At 40.1% G+C, this 19775-nt stretch overlaps 4 protein-coding genes and 1 long non-coding RNA gene across 7 annotated transcripts; 4 read left to right on the forward strand and 1 right to left on the reverse strand.

The window, feature by feature from the left end:
- Positions 1–30: 30 nt before the first annotated feature.
- On the forward strand, positions 31–3451 carry mvda (mevalonate (diphospho) decarboxylase a). Its single transcript, XM_049718368.2, has 10 exons — positions 31–228; positions 379–449; positions 853–967; positions 1050–1196; positions 1271–1470; positions 1583–1657; positions 1924–2142; positions 2384–2499; positions 2619–2727; positions 2990–3451. Exons 1-10 carry the CDS (start codon positions 159–161, stop codon positions 3119–3121), a joined length of 1254 nt encoding a protein of 417 aa, XP_049574325.1. The 5' UTR covers positions 31–158; the 3' UTR covers positions 3122–3451.
- Positions 676–1173, reverse strand: LOC125967360 (uncharacterized). The gene is made up of 2 exons (XR_007480711.1): positions 1027–1173; positions 676–957 (listed from the first exon to the last, which is right to left on the reverse strand). It is a non-coding gene; the product is annotated as an uncharacterized lncRNA (long non-coding RNA).
- Positions 3452–3764: 313 nt separating the features above from the next.
- cyba (cytochrome b-245, alpha polypeptide) lies at positions 3765–5954 on the forward strand. The gene is made up of 6 exons (XM_049718369.1): positions 3765–3932; positions 4183–4252; positions 4603–4677; positions 4775–4858; positions 4970–5051; positions 5383–5954. The coding sequence occupies exons 1-6, from the start codon at positions 3875–3877 to the stop codon at positions 5569–5571; spliced, it is 558 nt and encodes a 185-aa protein (XP_049574326.1). The 5' UTR covers positions 3765–3874; the 3' UTR covers positions 5572–5954.
- Positions 5955–6795: 841 nt separating this feature from the next.
- tcf25 (transcription factor 25 (basic helix-loop-helix)) lies at positions 6796–14612 on the forward strand. The gene is made up of 18 exons (XM_049718668.1): positions 6796–7122; positions 7499–7615; positions 7731–7796; positions 7909–8033; positions 8247–8312; positions 8387–8469; positions 8782–8912; positions 9274–9373; positions 9834–9927; positions 10080–10172; positions 10874–10979; positions 11078–11237; positions 11329–11416; positions 11510–11668; positions 12137–12227; positions 12701–12780; positions 12878–12953; positions 13587–14612. Exons 1-18 carry the CDS (start codon positions 6901–6903, stop codon positions 13758–13760), a joined length of 2031 nt encoding a protein of 676 aa, XP_049574625.1. The 5' UTR covers positions 6796–6900; the 3' UTR covers positions 13761–14612.
- Positions 14613–14743: 131 nt separating this feature from the next.
- Positions 14744–19581, forward strand: mc1r (melanocortin 1 receptor). 3 transcript variants are annotated; one of them, XM_049718677.2, is made up of 4 exons: positions 15305–15806; positions 16383–16503; positions 16885–17013; positions 17230–19581. In XM_049718677.2, exons 3-4 carry the CDS (start codon positions 16986–16988, stop codon positions 18204–18206), a joined length of 1005 nt encoding a protein of 334 aa, XP_049574634.1. In that variant the 5' UTR covers positions 15305–15806; positions 16383–16503; positions 16885–16985; the 3' UTR covers positions 18207–19581. The 3 variants fall into 3 exon arrangements, with proteins under 3 accessions (XP_049574635.1, XP_049574634.1, XP_049574633.1); XM_049718676.2 differs by lacking the exon at positions 16383–16503 and having other exon boundaries at positions 15306–15806; XM_049718678.1 differs by lacking the exons at positions 16383–16503; positions 16885–17013 and having other exon boundaries at positions 14744–15806.
- The last annotated feature ends 194 nt before the right edge of the window (positions 19582–19775 follow it).

Below are 19775 nucleotides of genomic sequence, written 5' to 3' on the forward strand. Positions count from 1 at the left end.
CCCATGTGTTCAACAGCAGCCAATCACAGACAAGACAGTGGTGTCTTTAGACTGTTGTAGTGTTGACAGTCATGTTAGCTAACGTGGCTGCTAAGGGTAAGATCTTATTTGTAAATTTAGAACGAATTTGACCATTACCAATCTACAGAAGTAGAAATATGCCCGAAGACAACATGGAGAAGACACACACGTGCACGGCCCCTGTCAATATAGCAGTCGTTAAATACTGTAAGTATCACTATGGCTCACCTGAGAAATAATTGTCTGACTTTATCGACCCCTTTGCAAGAGGTCTGTTCTGTTGCGCGCCCAAGCAACTTTAAAAATAACCGTGACTGCATTAGACTATAATTGCATTTTATAACGTTGTATTTTTAGGGGGGAAGAGAGATGAAGACCTAATTCTACCCATTAACTCATCGTTGAGTGTTACGCTTCATCAAGATCAGGTAAACATAAATAAAATAATATATCGTTGATTGTTAGGGGGGAAATTCCTTCAGTAAAAGTTTTGTTTAGGTAAATGATGTCGGCAAAACTTTATTCTATGGTTGTCTTGAGACACATTAATTATAATGTGCAGGTGAACCTAAGTTACTAGTGAGAGTCAATAAACAAAATTTGCCAGTGCCGATCAAAAGTTGATGTGCGCCCACAAAATACCATTACAACATACATTGTGACTTATTTTTATTCAACCCCTCACTCCCCATACAGACTTTATTTACTTTTATTAGACCACCTGTCATAAAAAGACAATCATACTTTAACGTGGATTCTCAGTCTACTGACCACTACTATTTGGACAGGTACATTTGTTGAGCTATTATGTTTTGTGTTTCCCTTGTTCAGTTGAAGACAACCACAACAGTGGCCACCAGCAAGTCTTTTGAAGAAGATCGACTGTGGCTCAACGGCAAGGAGGAAGATATCAGCCATCCAAGACTACAGTCCTGTCTGAGAGAGAGTACGACTTTCTTTTCTGCTTAGCCATAACGACAGCCTAACGAAATGAAGGATTCTTACGTCTCAATGTCCTGTGTCTGTAGTTCGCCGTCTTGCAAGGAAAAGACGTAATGATGATGATCCCGGTTTAGACTCGAGAGGCTTATCTCACAAAGTTCACATCTGTTCCGTCAACAATTTCCCCACCGCTGCTGGACTTGCTTCCTCTGCTGCAGGATTTGCTTGTTTAGGTGGGTTGCTGTGTGGCATTCAACATCAATGATATTCAAAGCATCTTACACACTGTTTCCCCACTGTTGTGCAGTATACACACTGGCCCAGGCGTTCGGTGTAGAAGGGGAATTGTCCTTGGTGGCTCGTCAAGGCTCTGGCAGTGCGTGCAGAAGTATGTACGGCGGATTTGTGCAGTGGCTCATGGGACATCAGAATGACGGCAAGGATAGTTTTGCCCAGCAGGTGGAGCCAGAGACTCATTGGCCTGAGCTGAGAATACTTGTACTTGTGGTATGAATGTTGGATTTTTTGCACTACGTTGAAGAAGGGAGGGACTTAAAATGACAACAGGGCAACAGTACAAGTTATGCCAGTTTATTATAATTGCGTATTTGTTTGACAGGCCAGTGCTGAGCGGAAACATGTGGGCAGCACTTCTGGCATGCAAACTAGTGTGCAAACAAGTCGGCTCTTAAAGGTACTATTTTTAACCTTGGCACAAACCCACGGTTATGTTCTCAAGCTTGGTTTCCACCATGCAATAAAGAGTTCAATTGGATGCAATTCGCGGGAAAAGGAAAAATGTCGTGAAGGTTACCGATGTGTCAGATCTGTCCCGGACTTGCTAAACCGAACTTGCACTTGGTGGAAACATGGCTTAAAAGATGAATGTCGTACTGTTCAAACAAAACAGATTGGATTCTTGAGCGCGATTGAATGACCCCAAAACTTGTGTGTTTGCAGTATCGGGCCAAGTCAGTTGTCCCAGGCCGCATGGTTGAAATGATTAAAGCCGTGCGCAGGAAAGACTTTCCTGCATTTGCTGAACTCACCATGAAGGATAGTAACCAGTTTCATGCCACCTGCCTGGACACATACCCCCCCATATTCTATCTCAACAGTGTATCTCATCAGGTCATCAACTTGGTGCATCGATACAACAGCCATTACGGGCAGACAAGGGTGAGCGACGGCATGGTTGTTTCATCGTTTTAGTATGCAAACTTGGAAATAATTCAACAAAAGGAAAGCAAATCAAAAATAATATAAATGGTTGCTGTTAACAAAACCCCCCCTCGGCTAACTTCCTCATAGTTGCTATTCTGATTTGTGCAGCAGTATTTCTGATATGGTTTAATGAGGATGTGAAAATGTGTGTGAGTTTCAAGTTCTCATAAAAAAACATAAATGTGTTTTCCTGTAGGTCGCTTACACTTTTGATGCAGGACCCAATGCGGTAATATTCACGTTAGAGCAGCACATTCCTGAATTTGTTCAAGCAGTCCGACATTTCTTCCCTCCAGAAACCAATGGCAGCGAGTGAGTAGACAATTGTAATTTAGATCCCCAATGAATAATTTTTGCCTTAAAAGTTCATGCGTGATGTTACGTGTATCTCATTTGGGGCGTGTCCACAAATATCACTTCCTTGTGTCGAGGTTCATAAAAGGTCTTCCAGTTCCTCATGTAAATCTTCCTGAGGAGTTGAAACAGGCTATTGGTTTGGAGCCCATACCAAGAGGAATTAGTTACATTATCAGCACTAAGGTACATGCATGCCTAAGTCTCATCCATGTCACTCTTATTGCTCATTGACGTGCATCATTTCAAAACAAAATGTACCCTTGAGCCCATTTACTAATGCTAATTTTAATTGCTAATTGTAATTGGATGTACCATATTCAGTTTATCAACATAACATAAAGTGACTTTTTTATTTATTTATTTATTTTATCAAGTTTGTGACAAACATTCACACTTTTCCTATATATTCTGTCCTGCACTCTATAATTTGTTTCTTTTGTTTCAGCCTGGCCCAGGCCCTTGTGTTGTGAAGGATTCCACGCAGCATCTGCTTGGACCTGATGGATTACCGAAGAACACTGTTAAACATCTTTTACTGGGCAGGGACATTGGAGTAAAACATAAAAACTGTTACTAATACTGTATATCACTACAAATCAATGGAGTCAGATTGAAATTTTGATTATATCTCCTGTCATTGTTTTACATTTTAAGTTGTTTTATGTGCTCTTCTTATATGCTGCTGAACCATAATTTTGAATATTGATAATGACTTATTTCAGATTGAAAACATTTCATTTCTCATTCATGTTCACAAATAAACCATTAAATCGGTTTATTTGTGCTGTTTTAGCATCTCTGTCGGTTGTCATGCGTAGAAAATTTCATGTAATAGTACAATATGCATAGTATTTGTATGTAATTGGAAACATTGTCTCACAGTTACATTAAAGACTGTCCAAATCTATCGCCCACACTGTTACTCTGTGTCATACAGATGCTGCTTTCTGTGTTAAATGTTTTGAATAAGATGCTTGCTAACAAGGCAGGTTTCCATTGAAATACATCTTGACAGACTACTTATTTCTAACCAACAATAATTTAGAGCATGGAAGATAACATTATCTTGTTTTCATAGTAGAAGACCACAATATACTAATAAAAAAATAATGGTAACCATTTATTTTAGTTTCAATAAAATAAGACTTTTCAAGGGAACAGAAAATACAGGCAGGAATGCATTGACCCACATTTTTGCGTGCTTGCACCGGAAATGACGCAAAGGGGGCGTGTCGCAGGTAGGTTCGGACCTTACTTCTCATAATGCTGCCTGCGCTCACATTTCACATCAGAGAAAACATTTCCTCCTCGAACGTGCACCGAAGGCAACATGGGGAAGATCGAGTGGGCTATGTGGGCCAATGAGCAGGCTCTCGCCTCTGGACTCAGTAAGTTCAGCCACTTTTTACGCTGAATTTAGAATGGTTTTCATTTGATATTTTTGTACATATAAAGATAAGATAAGAGTTGCCACTTTTTTCTGTAGCTGTTTTCCAAACAAATTCTATTAGTATTTAGATTCCAATCCTGAAATATATATTTTTGAAGTCACTGTTACTCAAGTATTTATTTGTTTTTTTCTGAAGTTCAATGGGCAACCTTGAATGTGCTAAGCATCTTCCTGCTTCCTTGTTGCAGTTCTCCTTACTGGAGGCATTGTGGGGGTGGCAGGGCTGTTCAGAGGGTGGCAGTTTGCTGCCTATGCTATGTATCCTTTGCCCAAATCGCTTAAAGGTATTTTACTCAAATTGTCTCTGTGAAAATGTCCACTTCATAGGCCGGTAATGTCCTCTTCACTTATACCAATCTACATTTGCTGCTTACTTTACCGCTGTAATTAATATTTATGCTGTGGCAGAAATATGACAACATATTTATTACTGTTATCAGTTTAGAGAAACAACAACGACTTTTTTGGCTCATATTCTGTCTTTCCCATTAGTTTACTTCTTAAAAATGTCTGTGGCGTGTACAAAGTATTTTAGGAGGGTTAATTCCCATGTAATAGCACATGTTCGCAAACCTGTCCGATAAGAAAGCCTTGACAGCGTTATGCAGCGTCGCTGGCGTCTTCATATGTCTGCTGGAGTACCCGAGAAGCAGAAGAGCAAAAGGCACTGGTGTGGAACGAAAGTAAGTGATGCCATTGCATCAATTAAATTAAGATTAACATGGTGGCATGATGAAGTGATTGGTTAATGCTCATTCTCTCCTTATCTTTTGTTCTCAGGGGACAGTATTGTTTCACTGTGTGTGTTAAAGCTTTTGGGCCGCTGACAAGGAATTACTACGTCAGAGCCTTTTTACATGCAGCGTGAGTTGAAGATCTGAGTCCATTTCCTATGCTCGACAACATTCCTTCCAAACAGTCTTTTCTATTGTGTTGTCGCATTGACCGAAATAAATACCTCCGTCTATTTTCCAGGCTGTCTGTTCCTGCTGGTTTTATGCTTGCCACTGTCCTTGGGTGCGTTTGCCTCGCTATCGCCAGCCTCATCTACCTCTCAGTAAGTAAAATATTGCGTCAGTATATTTCATGTTTCATTCAGCCCATGCAGGAAGTTGGTGGAAACGGTTACAAGGAAGTGATTGTTTCATAAATGGCACAGGTCTTGAGAAATATTTCAAGAGCAGATTTCAGCACACCTGAAATTAGACAAGGAAGAGGTGTGACAGAGTCATTTGGTCCTTGTGTCAATTGCCAACCATGTGCCTGGTGGCTCTGCTTTTCAAAATTACATTTGCAAGTGGTCCACAACATTAAGAACTATACATTTTATTTTGGAGAATGGGGTGATTGCTTACTTCCTTTTTTCAATCTATTTCTTGCTATTTAAGGCGGCCATCCACGGAGAACACTGGGAACCCATTCTACCAAGAGTGGAAGTCAGGAGGGCAGCTCCAAGCATTAAGAATCCCCCTCAGAACCCGCCACCAAGACCTCCAGCAGAGATGCGCAGGAAAAATGTTGATGACTTGGAAGGTGCCGCCTATGACAATCCCATGGCTGTCATTGATGAAAAGTAACCTGACTGGTTTCCTTTTCTCCACTGTGGTTTTGCAGAAATGTTAAGAGGTTTAATGCACTTTTGGTAAACACCGTTCGAACAAAGGGTGCGAATGTCATATTATTTGTCAGGGGGTAAAATGTCCCGATACGCTGATTAGCGCTGTTATTTTTTATTTTATATTTGTGCATTTGATTGAAGTTTTCTGATCCCGCTGTCTCAGTTATTTGAGCTTTGCATCCACTGTCTTGCAATTGCACACACCGATGCGGTTTTATTCCTCAACAGTTTTGGGTAAATTTGACATTTATTTTGTCTGTACACTTTGACTCACTGAAAAAATATGTTGTACTATAGTTTTCTCTACTTTATGTGAATAAATGATTATTTTTGTCAGGTCTACATTTTAATGTGTTTTACTTCCCCTTTGAAACAGGTTGTTTGCTGCTTCCCATTTTGCAAACACCCTGAATTTCAAAATGTTGACATTTCCCCTCTTTAATATTTCCTGTGTCCTTTTCCAGACATAGCATATCTGTGACCTCACATTACATTCCTGGCAAACAATGTCAAATTAACACTTTGTTCCTCCAGGGTATGTTGTTGGACAAGTTCAGTGCACTCATGTTGCACAACCCAATTAGGGTTTTTTTTTGTGTGATTGTGTGGAAACGAGGGAGTCTTGAACTTCCTGGTGAAGTTCATGAACGTCAACCGAAATGCCAAGACAATTTGAATGGCTGGAATTTATTTTGTATTCTTCAATGGCGGAAAGTGTCTGCTGACTTCCATTTAAAATGACTTGGTTAATTCTGAACATAGTCACACCCAAGTTACAAGCGGGTGTACACACTTGTGCAATAACATTATTTCAGTTTAAATTATTTTACAGCAGTGAAGGGGGGAGCACTTTGAGCATTTTATTGAACGGGACAAATGAGTGCAAATGAGAAATCCATGTACGTGACATCATAGTGTTGCACCCCAATTATGTTGGATCATACAAAAAAGGTAACCTATTATAGTCTGTTTTTATTATTATTATTTTGTTTTATTATATTGTTTATACTTGGTCACAGAATGAATAAAAATAGCAAGCGGAATGAATTATAAGAGCAGAGAGAGAGAGAGAGCTACCACACTGCCACCTCCTGTTGATTTAAGAGCATCACGTGTTTTCTGTTTACGTCGTTTTCCCCCATTTGTCCTGTTGGAGGCAGTAGAGTACAAAAAAAACGGTTGAGACTGTCAAAACAAAAACACAAAGAAGAAAACTTGTGCGACATGGCAGTCCGCGCAGTTTACTTAGATTGTATGTTCACGTAAATTTAGTGGTCAGCAGTGTAAAATGTCTACCAGGGCTTTGCGGAGGCTGAAAGGCAAACAGCGAGCACAGGAGGCGGTTGTCGTCGAGGAGCTAACTTTGGCAGATAGCCCCGATGAGCTAGCTGAAAGTGAGGAAGAGCAGCTGCTCACGACCAGTGTCAGTCCAGCGTCACGTCGGAATGGCAGTAATCGAAAGTCAAAAACAAGCAAGGATCGTAAAGACATCTGTGCTGTTTTGGGAATGGTTTGTGCACATTATAGTTTATCTATCTACACGTTGTAGAGATTGTACGCTTGTTGTGTGAGCTTAAAGCGTTTAGCAATGCCTATCTGGCGCCTGTTAGTAAAGTAAACGAAGCCACACATTATTTTGAATAACAAAACACTTGCAATAAACCTTTAATACAGAGTTATCAGAACATTTTTCCTTAAATTTGTTCCGTGCGTGACGAGGTGAGACTTGAGGCAGGACAGCTCATGGGTGCTCAAAATATTGTGAGCATCTGACACTTCCTTGTTGAGAACATCGCCTTGCTCCAGCAAACACCCTATCCGCCCAACCTTTGTGGGATTTCTCCTTTTCTTTTTTTTAAAAGGATTTCAATTAAACTATTTTCCAGATAAGTGATACCGAAAAAGCCTCCGCTGATGAAGATCCAGAGAAACTCGATGGAATCAAAACAAGTGACACGGGAAACAATGACAGCAAAGAAAACTGCAGTCGAGGGTCGAATGAGGTATTTAGCACGATGCAGAAGCTTGGATGTAATTTTTATTTTGGGGAGAAATTATTCTACTGTACATTTGTTTATGTGTATGTTGTTTTGCATATTTGTCATTTGTTATTCCCAGCCCTTGTCCAGTGTTAAGAAAAAGAAGAAGAAAAAGAAGACAAAAGTTAAATCTGAAATTGTACAGGTAAACCGAAATTGTTTCAAAATGATCTTCTTTAAACCATACCTTAGATGAATTTTCATAAAACAGAAAGCCCCCTAAAAGGTATCGCATAATGACTTCTATCTTGTGTCAGCAAGAACAATCACCAGATGACAACATTGATTTATTGCTGGAAAACCTGGGCCAGTCCAATGGTTTGACTCTACAAAATGACTGTGGTGGCTGTGACAGAAGACCTGTTCTACATGTGGAGCACAGGTGAGGATGGTGATGGTGGACCATGTTCATGGGCCCAGATGCCAGTTTGACAGTATTCATCTGCTTTACAAAAATTATTGTGCTGTGTATTGGGAGTTATTCATTTATGTTTATTGAGAGAGTTGTACTTTGTATGATAGTTGCAATAGTTTGGGTACCTTATCTGCATGACAGCAACATGATGTGATTGGTTTTCTCTCTTTTTGTCTTCAGGAATCTGAACCCAGAGACGGAGCTAAAGAAATATTTTGGGAGTCGAGCAGTTTTGGGGGATCAGAGGTAAGCATGGATTGGTGGTGTTAACACCTTCTTTGTGGGTCATGCCTTGTCATCATCCTGGCATTTGTTTTCAGACCGCGACAACGCAATCGACAGTTTCATCGAAATACATGGATGACCGGTCCCAAGGAAAGTTGGCCTCGATTCAGTCGCCCAGGTTAGGCTTGTTTGTATCTTTTTCATGTGTTTAAATAATGTGTTCTTTTGGTATTACAGTCACTGCCCTTATGTCGTGTAAAGTTGCAAAAGTAAAACCGAGTATTGCTTCACTTGCAAGCATCTTTTTTATTCTTAATTTGCCTTGCATGTAGCTGTTGGTGATATTTATCTTTTTTTTTTTTTAGATCATCATGGAATTAATTATATATGTATTGTAAGCCTTATTTCACTATGCTTTGTCTGCGTTGGATGTGTTGTAACTCGAGTGCTGCTTATACTTCTGTATTAACCTGAAATGACATCTTTTCAGGAATCTCAATGACCTTACTTGAGTCAAAAGATGGTGTTCAGTACTTCACCTTTGAGCATAGTCGTGACTACCAACAAGTACAGTTCAAGTTCTTGGATGCTGTTGAGTCTATGGATCCAAACAACCTTGTGGTAAAAGCACATTATTCTATTGTGCACGTTCGTCACACAACCAAACTATTGCTGTACTCTTGACTTTCCAAATAACTACATTTTTTTATTTTTACATGATGGAAGAGTTCATTTAAAGCTATTATTTTAATTGTTTAAGGTACGGTATATTGTCAGTCCAACAAGTTTTAAAACTGAAAAAAAACATTCTTCCAAGATCTTTGCTTATTATTGTGAACATAATTAAACCTAATCAATTCTTGATTCATCATTTTGTATCAACTATAATTTGTATTGAGTATTCATAGAACCGTGATTAAAAATAAACTCCCACATTGTGCTGTACTGTAAGTACATATCATTTACTGATGTCTCTTCTTAGGCTCTGCTGCAGCTGAATCCCTACCACATTGATTCCTTGCTACAACTTTCTGACGTCTGTCGTATACAAGAGGATCAGGAGATGGCCAGGGACCTCATTGGTGAGGCTGTTTAATCCAAAAAAAGAAAGATGTCATTTAACTGTACTTGTCCCTACAGTGCCTCTACCTTATCATTCAATAGGTGTTCCACAGCAGCGCTCTCTGCTCGCTAGATTTGTGTTATAATAAAAAATATTGTACCGGGATCTAACAGTTTAAGACTAAAATAACAGCATCAGAAATAAGAAAAAATTAAAAAACATGCAGATGCAAAGCATTATAGGAGTTTGTCATCAGACATAGTTTGAGTGGTAATTAAATTGTGGACACAGTAACTTCTATTTGTTATGCAATTACTGTTATGATTGCTGGAAAAATCTATACTTCAATGACTAAGGGCTGTCACCAGCTCTGATGAAAATCTTGCAAAACAAAATTAAAATCAAGCATATACTACACCAACATCATACCAAGTTGTTTGTACAAATTATGTATTTGAATGATTTTTATTTTATTCCAGAGAGGGCCTTGTACAGCTTTGAGTGTGCGTTTCACCCCGTATTTAGTCTGACCTCTGGCGCCTGCAGACTGGATTACCTCAGACCTGAAAACAGGTTGGAAAGACTTGAACGTTCTCTTAGTGTGCATCACTTTTACACTTTCTCTGTCTTGACCAAATTAGTTGTTTTTATTCATTTGAAATGTTATCCTGAATATGACCTATTGAAAAACAGAGAAGTTGAGTGATAAAATACTCTGCTTTTAGGGCATTTTATCTTGCTCTTTTCAAGCACATGATGTTCCTTGAGAAGAGAGGATGCCCCCGGACAGCTTTAGAGTACTGCAAATTGATCCTGAGGTAGGAGAAAAGAGCACAAGCATCTAATGAAAAAAAGAAAACATGTTCATGTTCAAGAACAGATAATTTTGTAATGGGTTTACGAGTGTAATTCTGTGTAGGGAATTGTCACGCAAAATGTTTTCTAAGGCCAGACACATGTTTCTTTCCAAATGCTAGCTACAGTCATGCATTTTTCTTATGAATGTGTCCACTTAATAAACACGGCACATGAAAATGTAGAATTGTTTTTAGTCCGTTTGGCATACCAGACCTAAAATTATACGGCGGACTCTTTGCTCAGCATTTGCAAATTCACCTATTCAGATTTTGGGAGGGAACATGTTCCTTTATTTGTGGTTTCATTGTAATGTGGCACGAAAGGTCAGAAAATGATTCATTTAGTGGTTTCTTGCAACTTACTGTCCACAGTATGTATGATATTGTCACGCACTGTTCAGTGTATTGTGGCATGTACACACAGTGATTACATAGGAAGTTTGTTAAAACTCAAAACTGAATTGATGCTAAACGTAGAAGCACAAATAGTGGGCGTCCACTGTCGTTTGACACACTAACATGGCTTTAATCTTAAGAAGTAGTTTGTCAACAGAATGAAGTGATATTAAGAGATTGAGATTTTGAGGACTTTGCAACTGGGTGAGTGTGTGCATTCAAATATGCCACATTTCTGAAGATTCGTGCCCCCCTCTCATTCTTAGTTTGGACCCGGACTCTGACCCACTTTGCATGCTGCTACTTATTGATTTCCTGATGCTACGTTCCAGGCAGTATGACTCTCTTATTCAACTTTATGAGGCCTGGGAGGTAAATTGCATTCGTACACATTCCACATTTTCCTCATTTTTTATTTTTCATGGACAGTGCTACACAGTGCTAGATATAATTGCCTGTTTGTGTCTCAGGAGCACAGAAATCTGTCCCAGCTGCCAAACTTTGCATTTTCCACCGCGCTCTGCCATTTCCATCTCAGTCAGCAGGAAGAAATGAAGCTTGAAGAAAGTGATCGAGTAAAACGCAAAGCTGACCAAATGCTACAGGATGCGCTCATCATGTTTCCTGCAGGTCAGATATCCCACACTGCCCAAGCATCTCCATGCTGAGAAACAAGTATTTGTGTCCAGGGATGTGTAAAAATATTCTTTCATTTTCACAGTCTTAATGCCTTTACTGGATCTATGCACTGTGCAGCCAGATGCCACAGTAACCTCACATGCGTACTTCGGCCCAAGCAGTCAGATTGGGTAATATAAACTTCTTTGCCTGATTATATCGTCCTGGTCAACTTTAATTGTCATTCTTTGACCCTTGGTGACATCAACGTTTGCTCTCTGTAGACAACTGCCAGCCTTGGCTGAACTGACTGCTCTGTATGTGGGGAGGATGTACAACCTGTGGAGGGAAGCAGCAGTCATGCTTTGGTTGGAAGAGAGTGTGCAGGAAGCGCTACGTCGAATTGATGCAAATGACCCACTGGTGGAGGACTGCAAGAACAAGTGAGACCAAAACTTGGTTGCTCTACTGATTGAAATTCACATTCATGACAGGCGTAAATAATCCATGTAATCGGTGTTAATCTTTCTCAAACTCCATGTTGAATGTTCCCAATTCCTGATCATGCTTACATAATAGCGCGGCGGAACCTATGAAATTAGGATATTGGCACAAATTGTCCTGAACATGTCATTCTAAATTTCGAATTACCGTCTTGTGCAGTAACAATCCCTAGCAGATCTCCCGCTCTACTTAAGTCAATACTACACGTGACCCTGCATTAAATAATATGTTTTCCATTGGAAAAAAATTCCTGAACTTGAACGAATTTCTACCAGTGTTTTGGCGAATCGGAATTCAACTCAGAGGTCCCAGTTTCCCATATTAGCAAAAGTAACAGTAGTTTCAAATGAATGCATTTGCCTCACCGTACTGGGCCACACCAATTTACCGTCACCACTGCCATGCAGAAGAAAGCAGAGATACCAGAGTGCTCCACGGAACATCCATCGCCACGTTCTGCTGTCTGAGATCAAAGAAGCCACGTCCAGTCTGCCTCTGGTACAACGCACAAGCTTTCATACAAAACAACTAGTGTTTTTATATATTGAATAGGAAAAAAATGAGGCGGGGGACAAGTCCAGCGCTGAACTGCAGGCATGATTTTTTTATGATTAAGGAATAAAATGACTGAGTGCTTGCACTTAATGTTGGTTGGCATTGACAAATTTGTCATAAAAAACGAAAGAGCATGAATTTTGCACGTAAGCCTGTATTTTGTTCATACTTGGGTTCCTTTGAATATACTACATTCCACTGAAAAAACAACAACACAGATCACATGCATATTTCTATTGGTAAATGTGTTTAGTAGACAAGTTTGTGCTTATTTGAGAATGCATTTATAGTATTTCTAAAGAAACTTGCAAGCATTAACCCTCAACGCTTAACGTTCGCCTTTCTTTAACTCATGGTTTCAATGAGACCTGCCACTGCAGGAGACAACATTGACCATGCTCTTTGCGCCACCTCAGGAGGTGACGACTCAACCCATGATGGGATTTGACCCCCTCCCGCCAGTGGATTCTGTGATCTCGTACACCAGACCAGAGAGGTAATGTCCTACCTCCCCTTTGTTGCTTTTGCGACCAACGCAAGTCATGCTTTTTTTTGTCATGTTTTTTAATGCTAGTTTCTCTGCCTGCATGTAGACGACATGTTGGAGCATCCAATGAGAGCACGCTGTCGCTGTTTTTCCGTTCCCTTCTGCCAAACTTCAACCTCCAGGTAAACCTGTCATGGAATTGGGATTGAAATCTACACTGGCACAAGGAACACACACTATTCTAAATTGTGCCTTTTAGTATCTTGTATTTAGAAATGTGGACATTTGTCACTCCAAACAATGCATTATCGTTGTATAATGGCGGATAGTTTGCATTTATTTCATCGCTTTATTGCTTCTCACTTATTTTCTGCTCGCTCCCACGAGAAGAAGAATCATTGTGTGCTGTCCGAACTCGACAACGAATCAAAGGCACTGTTGTATTTGACAGCGTGCTGATCTTTTACATATGGATTACTCCCTCAGAGCACCAGCTCTGTATAGACGTATATATGTTTATTGTTATCATCAGAATGGCCTGAAGCTTGTCATCTAAAATTGATTCTGATTTGGATGATCTACTTATGGCAAGGAAAGGGACACGGTTGTTTCAAGATAATGTCATAGACTGGTAGGTTTTATTTGTTGCTTTATAAATAGAAAACTATCTAAACACTTGGAAAAAATACAACCCTACCATCAATTAAATAACTCAATTTGTCATACACTCAGACCATCTTTTAAAACTCAATATGTGACGGTATCAGAAATGTCAGATTGCTGGTTTGATTGATATTTTTAACTTTCCTTATCAGGGTGGGCCAAGGCAGGAGGAGGAGGGTGACATGGAGGTGGCTCGGGCTGGACAAGAGCTAAACCAAGAAGTGAATCGCCTCATGGTGGCAATGAGGGACATGCTGGCAAACATCAGGTTTCAAGAACCGCCACGAGAGGACCAGCCTTTTAGAGACGAGGAAGAGTGGGACTGAGTGAGGATGTCTTGGAAACTCAGAAGAACAGCTCATCAAGAAAACGTCTGGGACGAAAATAAAATGCTGCCAAATGAGCTCCTTCAAAAAGAGGTTCTCTCAATTTTTCTTTTTCAAACCTCTGCTAGATCATTTTTACAGGTATAAATTATTTGATTGAAAATTGTAAACCCCAATTAAAAAAAAAATCTATTTTAATGCATTTATTGACAGTAATCCTATGAGATCTTTTCGGCGTTCCTAATATTATGGCCCCTGAGTGAGATTCAAAGATATTATTTTCTGTCAAATTGTTAATCTGCCATATGGTTTGTATCGGCCAGAATACAGAATGACAGGGCCTTGCTCTTCTGTCAAAGATCTATAAAACTACATATGATAAACATCTACATGATCCGCTTTGTGGGCAATTTGCTCTGGTTACAGTAATCTAAAAACAGCTTTCCTAAACTTTGTTACCTGCTCCACTTTCCATATATTATCTGTTTATTCTTAATGCACTAATGAAGAGATGATGGTGTACTTGATTCTCAAATGATTTCATTGTTCTCACTTCATCTGGAGCTACAAATGAAGTATTTGAGGACTGCTCATGTGATCTAAATACAGTTTAGAAATCATCTCGTAAATCGTCCCCAGAAGAAACAGCCTCTGACTGTTGCAGCCCCGATGGCCCCACCACTCCTGTACAGCCTCCCGGTAATAATTCCAAAGGACACAAACCGACACGCATAATGAGGCTGAAACTATGAAGCTTGCTGGACTTGTTTTCTTGGGTGTGTTTTCACCACTGAATCTCCACACATTTGACCAACAAATACAAAAATAAAAGTAAAACTATTGATGTTTAAATTGGATTCTTATGTCACATCATTCTCCAAATGTTGCACAAACAAAGTCACCAGATCTTAATATTGATTAAGTGAGGGCAGTTCTAGAGCACACATCCTCTTTGTTGTCATGCTTGGATAGGATTGCATTAGCAAAAATGTGATCCAATATAGTTTCAAGGCCTTTCATTAAAACACTGATGAATAAACAACCCCCCTTAAACTACATAAGCATTAATAATGTGAACACATTTTCCAGGTCAAACAATTCAAATGTGACCTTATCATTTATTTCCGATATGTAGGCCATTTTTTTCTGCAAATGTCACATGCTGAGAATATATTTCTCAAGCCAAAACACACATTTGATCTTTAGTGGCCTACTTATAAATGTTTACGATTGATGTCACGCTTTGCAAAAAGACGAAACTTCAGTGTTTGATGTTGCTATTTAAGTGACATTTATGTCCACATCCTGCGGGCAATCATAACTTCATTATGGCCTTTGATGGAAACAAGATTGACCTATTGCGATCAGTGAGGAAGTGCAGTTCACTTGTATTTAACTCTTTACTTTCAATATTTATGCAATCAATTTTAAATATTTGTTGTTCAACATTCATTTAAGTTGAATCATTTTAATAGTTTATCTCTCTCTATACAGCACACACCTTTCTAAATGAGAAATAAGTAGACTAATTAGTACTACTTCATGCAATAAAAAAAATTTTAAAAATGCTGATATTTGGGGAAGGCGCACAGAAATGAATAGAAATTCCATTCATTCCTATTGGGGAAAATGATTTGAGATATGCACCACAAGACAAAAAAAGATATTTTGCCAAATAGGAATTTAGAAAAAAATTAAAAATCCTGCATGTCTACCGCACGCCACAGTATTGCGACTGCTTCAATATTTTCTATCATGCGCTCATCCTCCGAGTGATGTCAGCATACAAGGAGGAGTCTTGTGAAGTCTCACATGGTACATAGGGCCCACATCAGTTTTCTCTCCAAGTACAGTATTCCATCATCCCGTTGGTCCTGGTGCTTTCTGCAAAGAAGCTCTCTTGTTAGGTGGGACAGGCGCCTTCAGCGTGCCCAAGGCAAAAAACATGATTTGGGAAAAGTACATGTTCTGGATGTTGGTGTTGGTCAGCTTGCATTCATAAAGAAGCCGAAGACATTGACTTTTCGCCTGGATTGATTGCGACTGGTATGTCCAATAAATTTTATTTTCCTCCACATGATACTAATGTTCCGGAGAAGAATGTGTATAGTATTATCATTGTGTTGTCAAGGTGTAACCCAACGTAGGCGCTTTTCAAATGTAATTTCATCACCAATCAAGTCTAACTTTAAAATTCCACCAAGGTTATTTGGTATTGGTATTATTTGGTAGGTATTCTTTTTACAACTAGTTAAGCATTGAGCCCTATTTAGGGCTCATCAAGTTTGAAAGAAAAGGTTCCGCTCTTTTCCAGTGATAATAATCTTAGATCAACTTTAATTCTGACTCTTTGTAATCAAGTTTGCTTCCACTTATGCTCTTTTGTTATGCAATAAGAAAATGTAGCTTGTCTGTGATCAAATTTGCACAAGTAGTAACCGAATATGTTAGGGCGACATGGTGGCCAGAAATAAATTCCAGTGTCAGCACCCCAAAGGTTTTCTATTGGTTTGCCCTTTGACTTGTCCACAACCCAATGTAGGCTTGCAAGTTAGTCACACCCAAGTCTACCCAACCGTATCCCCTCTAAATGTGTTATCTCCTGTTGATCTTTGTCAATAGGAGCTCAAATGATGAATTATATTTGGCCATTGCTGAGAGGGTATCTGGAACCAATTTGATGGCATCTTCTCCATTCGGGCAAAGTAGTGTGTCTGCCGGTGGTCAAGAAATATTCTGAGGGGTGAGGATCAACACTCATCAGATGAGGGAGCTTTTATATCTTCAGACAAATTCTTCTCTGTCACTTTCGTGGTCAAAAAGATGTGACAGCACTTTAGTGATAAAGATAATCTTTCCTTCAGTGTCATTTTCAGTTGAGTGATTGCAGAAAGAGAATAAACAGCACTAAGAGAATTGAGTTTGGGCCAGCAGAGTTAGGTTAAGGCCCTAAAGCTTTTTTGAACATTTTCAAATTGTAGTGACCTTATTATCATCCAAAACAACCACAACAAATGTGATGGCTGTGTTTGGAATTTACACAAAATCACATTCAAGCTGTCAGCAAATGGCTGCCGCTCTGATCTCGTAAGCTTTTCCTGACATTTGTTTTGCTTTCTCGCAGAAGCCTGAAGGTATTGTTCTATTACAGACCAGTATTCTGGACTGTTCATAATTCCATCTGCCTTGACTAAAGAGAGCTAGAAAAACAGCCCCCAAAGCACAATGCTGCCACCACCATGCTCCACTGCAGGTATGGTGTTTTTTAATCTTTTTTATGAGCCATGTTGTGTGTCTATCAGACCTAGCTTTTAGAATTATAGCCCAAAGGATTCATCTTGGTTACATATATAAGACCGTCACATATTTCTCCCTGACCATTTTTCTTTACCGTACAATTTGTGTTGCTGTGACTGATGGTCTATCAGCAATCATATTTGACTCTAATAAAGCCCATTTTCTATTTCAGGAGCTATGGAGTTTTCAAACAGATCCCACAACAACTTCTTCATGCACCATGACTACCTTAGCGACTTCCCGCAAGGTAATGAGACCAACTCGACTGAGGCTGAACCCAACTCGCCGGGCTGCTTCCAGCTGCAGATCCCGCAGGAGCTCTTCCTGTCACTGGGCCTCATCAGCCTGGTGGAGAATATCCTCGTCATCGTGGCGATCGTCAAGAATCGAAATCTACACTCGCCCATGTACTACTTCATCTGCTGTCTGGCTGTATCGGACATGCTGGTGAGCGTCAGTAACGTGGTGGAGACCATCGTTATGCTTCTGCACGACCACGGCCTTCTGGACGTGCAACCGGGAATGCTGCGGCACCTGGACAACGTGATTGACGTGATGATCTGCAGCTCGGTGGTGTCGTCGCTATCCTTCCTGAGCACCATCGCGGCGGACCGCTACATCACCATCTTCTACGCACTGCGCTACCACAGCATCATGACCACGCAGCGCGCCGTGGGCATCATCGTGGCGGTGTGGCTGGCCAGCCTCACCTCCAGCATCTTCTTCATCGTCTACCACACGGACAACGCCGTCATCGTGTGCCTGGTGACTTTCTTCTGCTCCAGCCTGGTCTTCAACGCTGCGCTCTACCTGCACATGTTCCTGCTGGCGCGCATACACTCACGCAGCATCAGCGTCAACTTCAACAATAAGCGACGCCCGTCCACCAGCACGAAAGGCGCCATCACGCTCACCATCCTTCTCGGCGTCTTTATCGTGTGCTGGGGACCCTTCTTCCTGCACCTCATTCTCATCCTTACCTGCCCCACCAACCCCTTCTGTAACTGCTTTTTCCGGAACTTTAATCTGTTCCTTATCCTGATCATCTGTAATTCACTCATAGACCCGCTCATCTATGCCTACAGGAGCCAAGAGCTGCGCAAAACTCTTCAGGAGCTGCTCCTGTGCAGCTGGTTCTTTAGTGTTTGACACTTTTCCTCGCGAGAAGGAAGCATTACACAGCTGCCGTTCCACTGACTGTTACTGTTCAGTCCAGTTCGGAATGGGAAACCTTGATCTGGCTGGTGTTGCTGATGAGTGCCCATCTTTGCCACACAATTTTCATCGAAGAAATAAAGCTGTGACGTTGACATCAACCTCAATTGCACCAATGCCACACAAAAACTGAACTCATTCTGTATTTTATCTTTAAGTCACAAAATCATGTTCACAAAAGTCAAATTATTATTATTGACGTATTATTGGGGCAATAGACTTGAACTTGCCAATGAGTTCAACAAACAAGGACCCTCCACTGTTTACAATGAGCTCATTCTGTATTTTATCTTGAAGTCACAAAATCATGTTCACAAAAGTCAAATTATTATTATTGACGTATTATTGGGGCAATAGACTTGAACTTTCCAATGAGTTCAACAAGCAAGGACCCTCCACTGTTTGCAATGAACTCAAGCAGTATCTACTACTCTGCCTTACGACACTGTATATTTTTAAAAGCCCCCCCCCCCCCCCCCCATCTATTGTATTGTCAACATGGAAGTGATAATTATTTGTTAACCACGCAATTACAATGCTTTGTAATATGACTACTATCATTAAGAACCAGTTCAATGCCTCCCTTTTACAAAACTAGCATTGACTTGTTCAGGGATATTTTTTGTCTCCCCAAATACATTTATGTGGAACCAATTGGCATTAAATGCTCCTTAAAGTCAACCTTAACTGTTGTGCTTGGTCTTGATAACAAAGTTCTCTTTTTTCTCTGTGTGTTTGTTGTAGCAACAGATACTCAATCATGACGGTTCAAAAGTGATGCCCGTGAAGAACCGAGCCCGTTACGCCCGGATATCTATTAAGTGCATGTCTGTGTGGGTTTGAAAGCCATTTCCACGCACATGTTCAGCCGCTGTGACTGGCAACACATGACTCTGACTTTTCATCATTGTTGGGTGGAATGTCCCCAGTTTGACTGCTCATAAAAGGATTGAAATTGGCAAAAATATAAAGATTTAACTGAAATTAATTTCAATTATGATGCATATATTGTATTGTATTGCCTCTCTCCTATGCAGCTATGTTCACTTTGCAGGTCGTGTATCTGATTTCATGACATGTGCAAAGGCTGAGAACCAATGTAGATGAACTACAATGTAAGTGTTTCATACATGGGGCACATTTAGGCTGACAAAATTTTCCTCCATGAAGTTGGAATTATTAAGTCGAATGACTTTTATTTAGCTGAGGAGCACTGGTCAACAAGCATTTTGCTTAAATTGAATGTAAATGCTGTGGTTATTACAAGGCCAAGCCAAAATTCAAACATAGACTTCATATTGATGTTAGGTACTCCGTAAATATTTACATGTTGTCTTCTTTGTCTCAAATAAAGAGACTATATCATAACAATTCCCTTGTGTGTAATTTCTTAAAGTGAAGTGTTCAAACAAACGCAAAAGCAGGCAATTCATTTCAGTAAAATTATTCCCCTAAAAATTCAGCTTGAGGCTATTATTCATACAGACTAAGCAGTTAAGAAGC

The sequence above is a fragment of the Syngnathus scovelli genome, chromosome 4 (assembly GCF_024217435.2).
Source record: "Syngnathus scovelli strain Florida chromosome 4, RoL_Ssco_1.2, whole genome shotgun sequence".
Taxonomy (NCBI): Eukaryota; Metazoa; Chordata; class Actinopteri; order Syngnathiformes; family Syngnathidae; genus Syngnathus; species Syngnathus scovelli.

Bases quoted from the DNA above. Each gene is read 5' to 3' on its own strand.
- mvda (XM_049718368.2), top strand. From the start codon at position 159: ATGCCCGAAGACAACATGGAGAAGACACACACGTGCACGGCCCCTGTC. The intron at 2,500-2,618 runs GTGAGTAGACAA...CCTTGTGTCGAG, and splicing joins CCAGAAACCAATGGCAGCGA to GTTCATAAAAGGTCTTCCAG. The intron at 2,728-2,989 runs GTACATGCATGC...CTTTTGTTTCAG, and splicing joins GTTACATTATCAGCACTAAG to CCTGGCCCAGGCCCTTGTGT.
- cyba (XM_049718369.1), top strand. From the start codon at position 3,875: ATGGGGAAGATCGAGTGGGCTATGTGGGCCAATGAGCAGGCTCTCGCC. The intron at 3,933-4,182 runs GTAAGTTCAGCC...TCCTTGTTGCAG, and splicing joins GGCTCTCGCCTCTGGACTCA to TTCTCCTTACTGGAGGCATT. The intron at 5,052-5,382 runs GTAAGTAAAATA...TTGCTATTTAAG, and splicing joins CCAGCCTCATCTACCTCTCA to GCGGCCATCCACGGAGAACA.
- tcf25 (XM_049718668.1), top strand. From the start codon at position 6,901: ATGTCTACCAGGGCTTTGCGGAGGCTGAAAGGCAAACAGCGAGCACAG. The intron at 7,616-7,730 runs GTATTTAGCACG...TGTTATTCCCAG, and splicing joins GCAGTCGAGGGTCGAATGAG to CCCTTGTCCAGTGTTAAGAA. The intron at 12,228-12,700 runs GTACAACGCACA...GCGCCACCTCAG, and splicing joins CCACGTCCAGTCTGCCTCTG to GAGGTGACGACTCAACCCAT.
- mc1r (XM_049718677.2), top strand. From the start codon at position 16,986: ATGCTGCCACCACCATGCTCCACTGCAG. The intron at 17,014-17,229 runs GTATGGTGTTTT...TTTCTATTTCAG, and splicing joins ACCACCATGCTCCACTGCAG to GAGCTATGGAGTTTTCAAAC.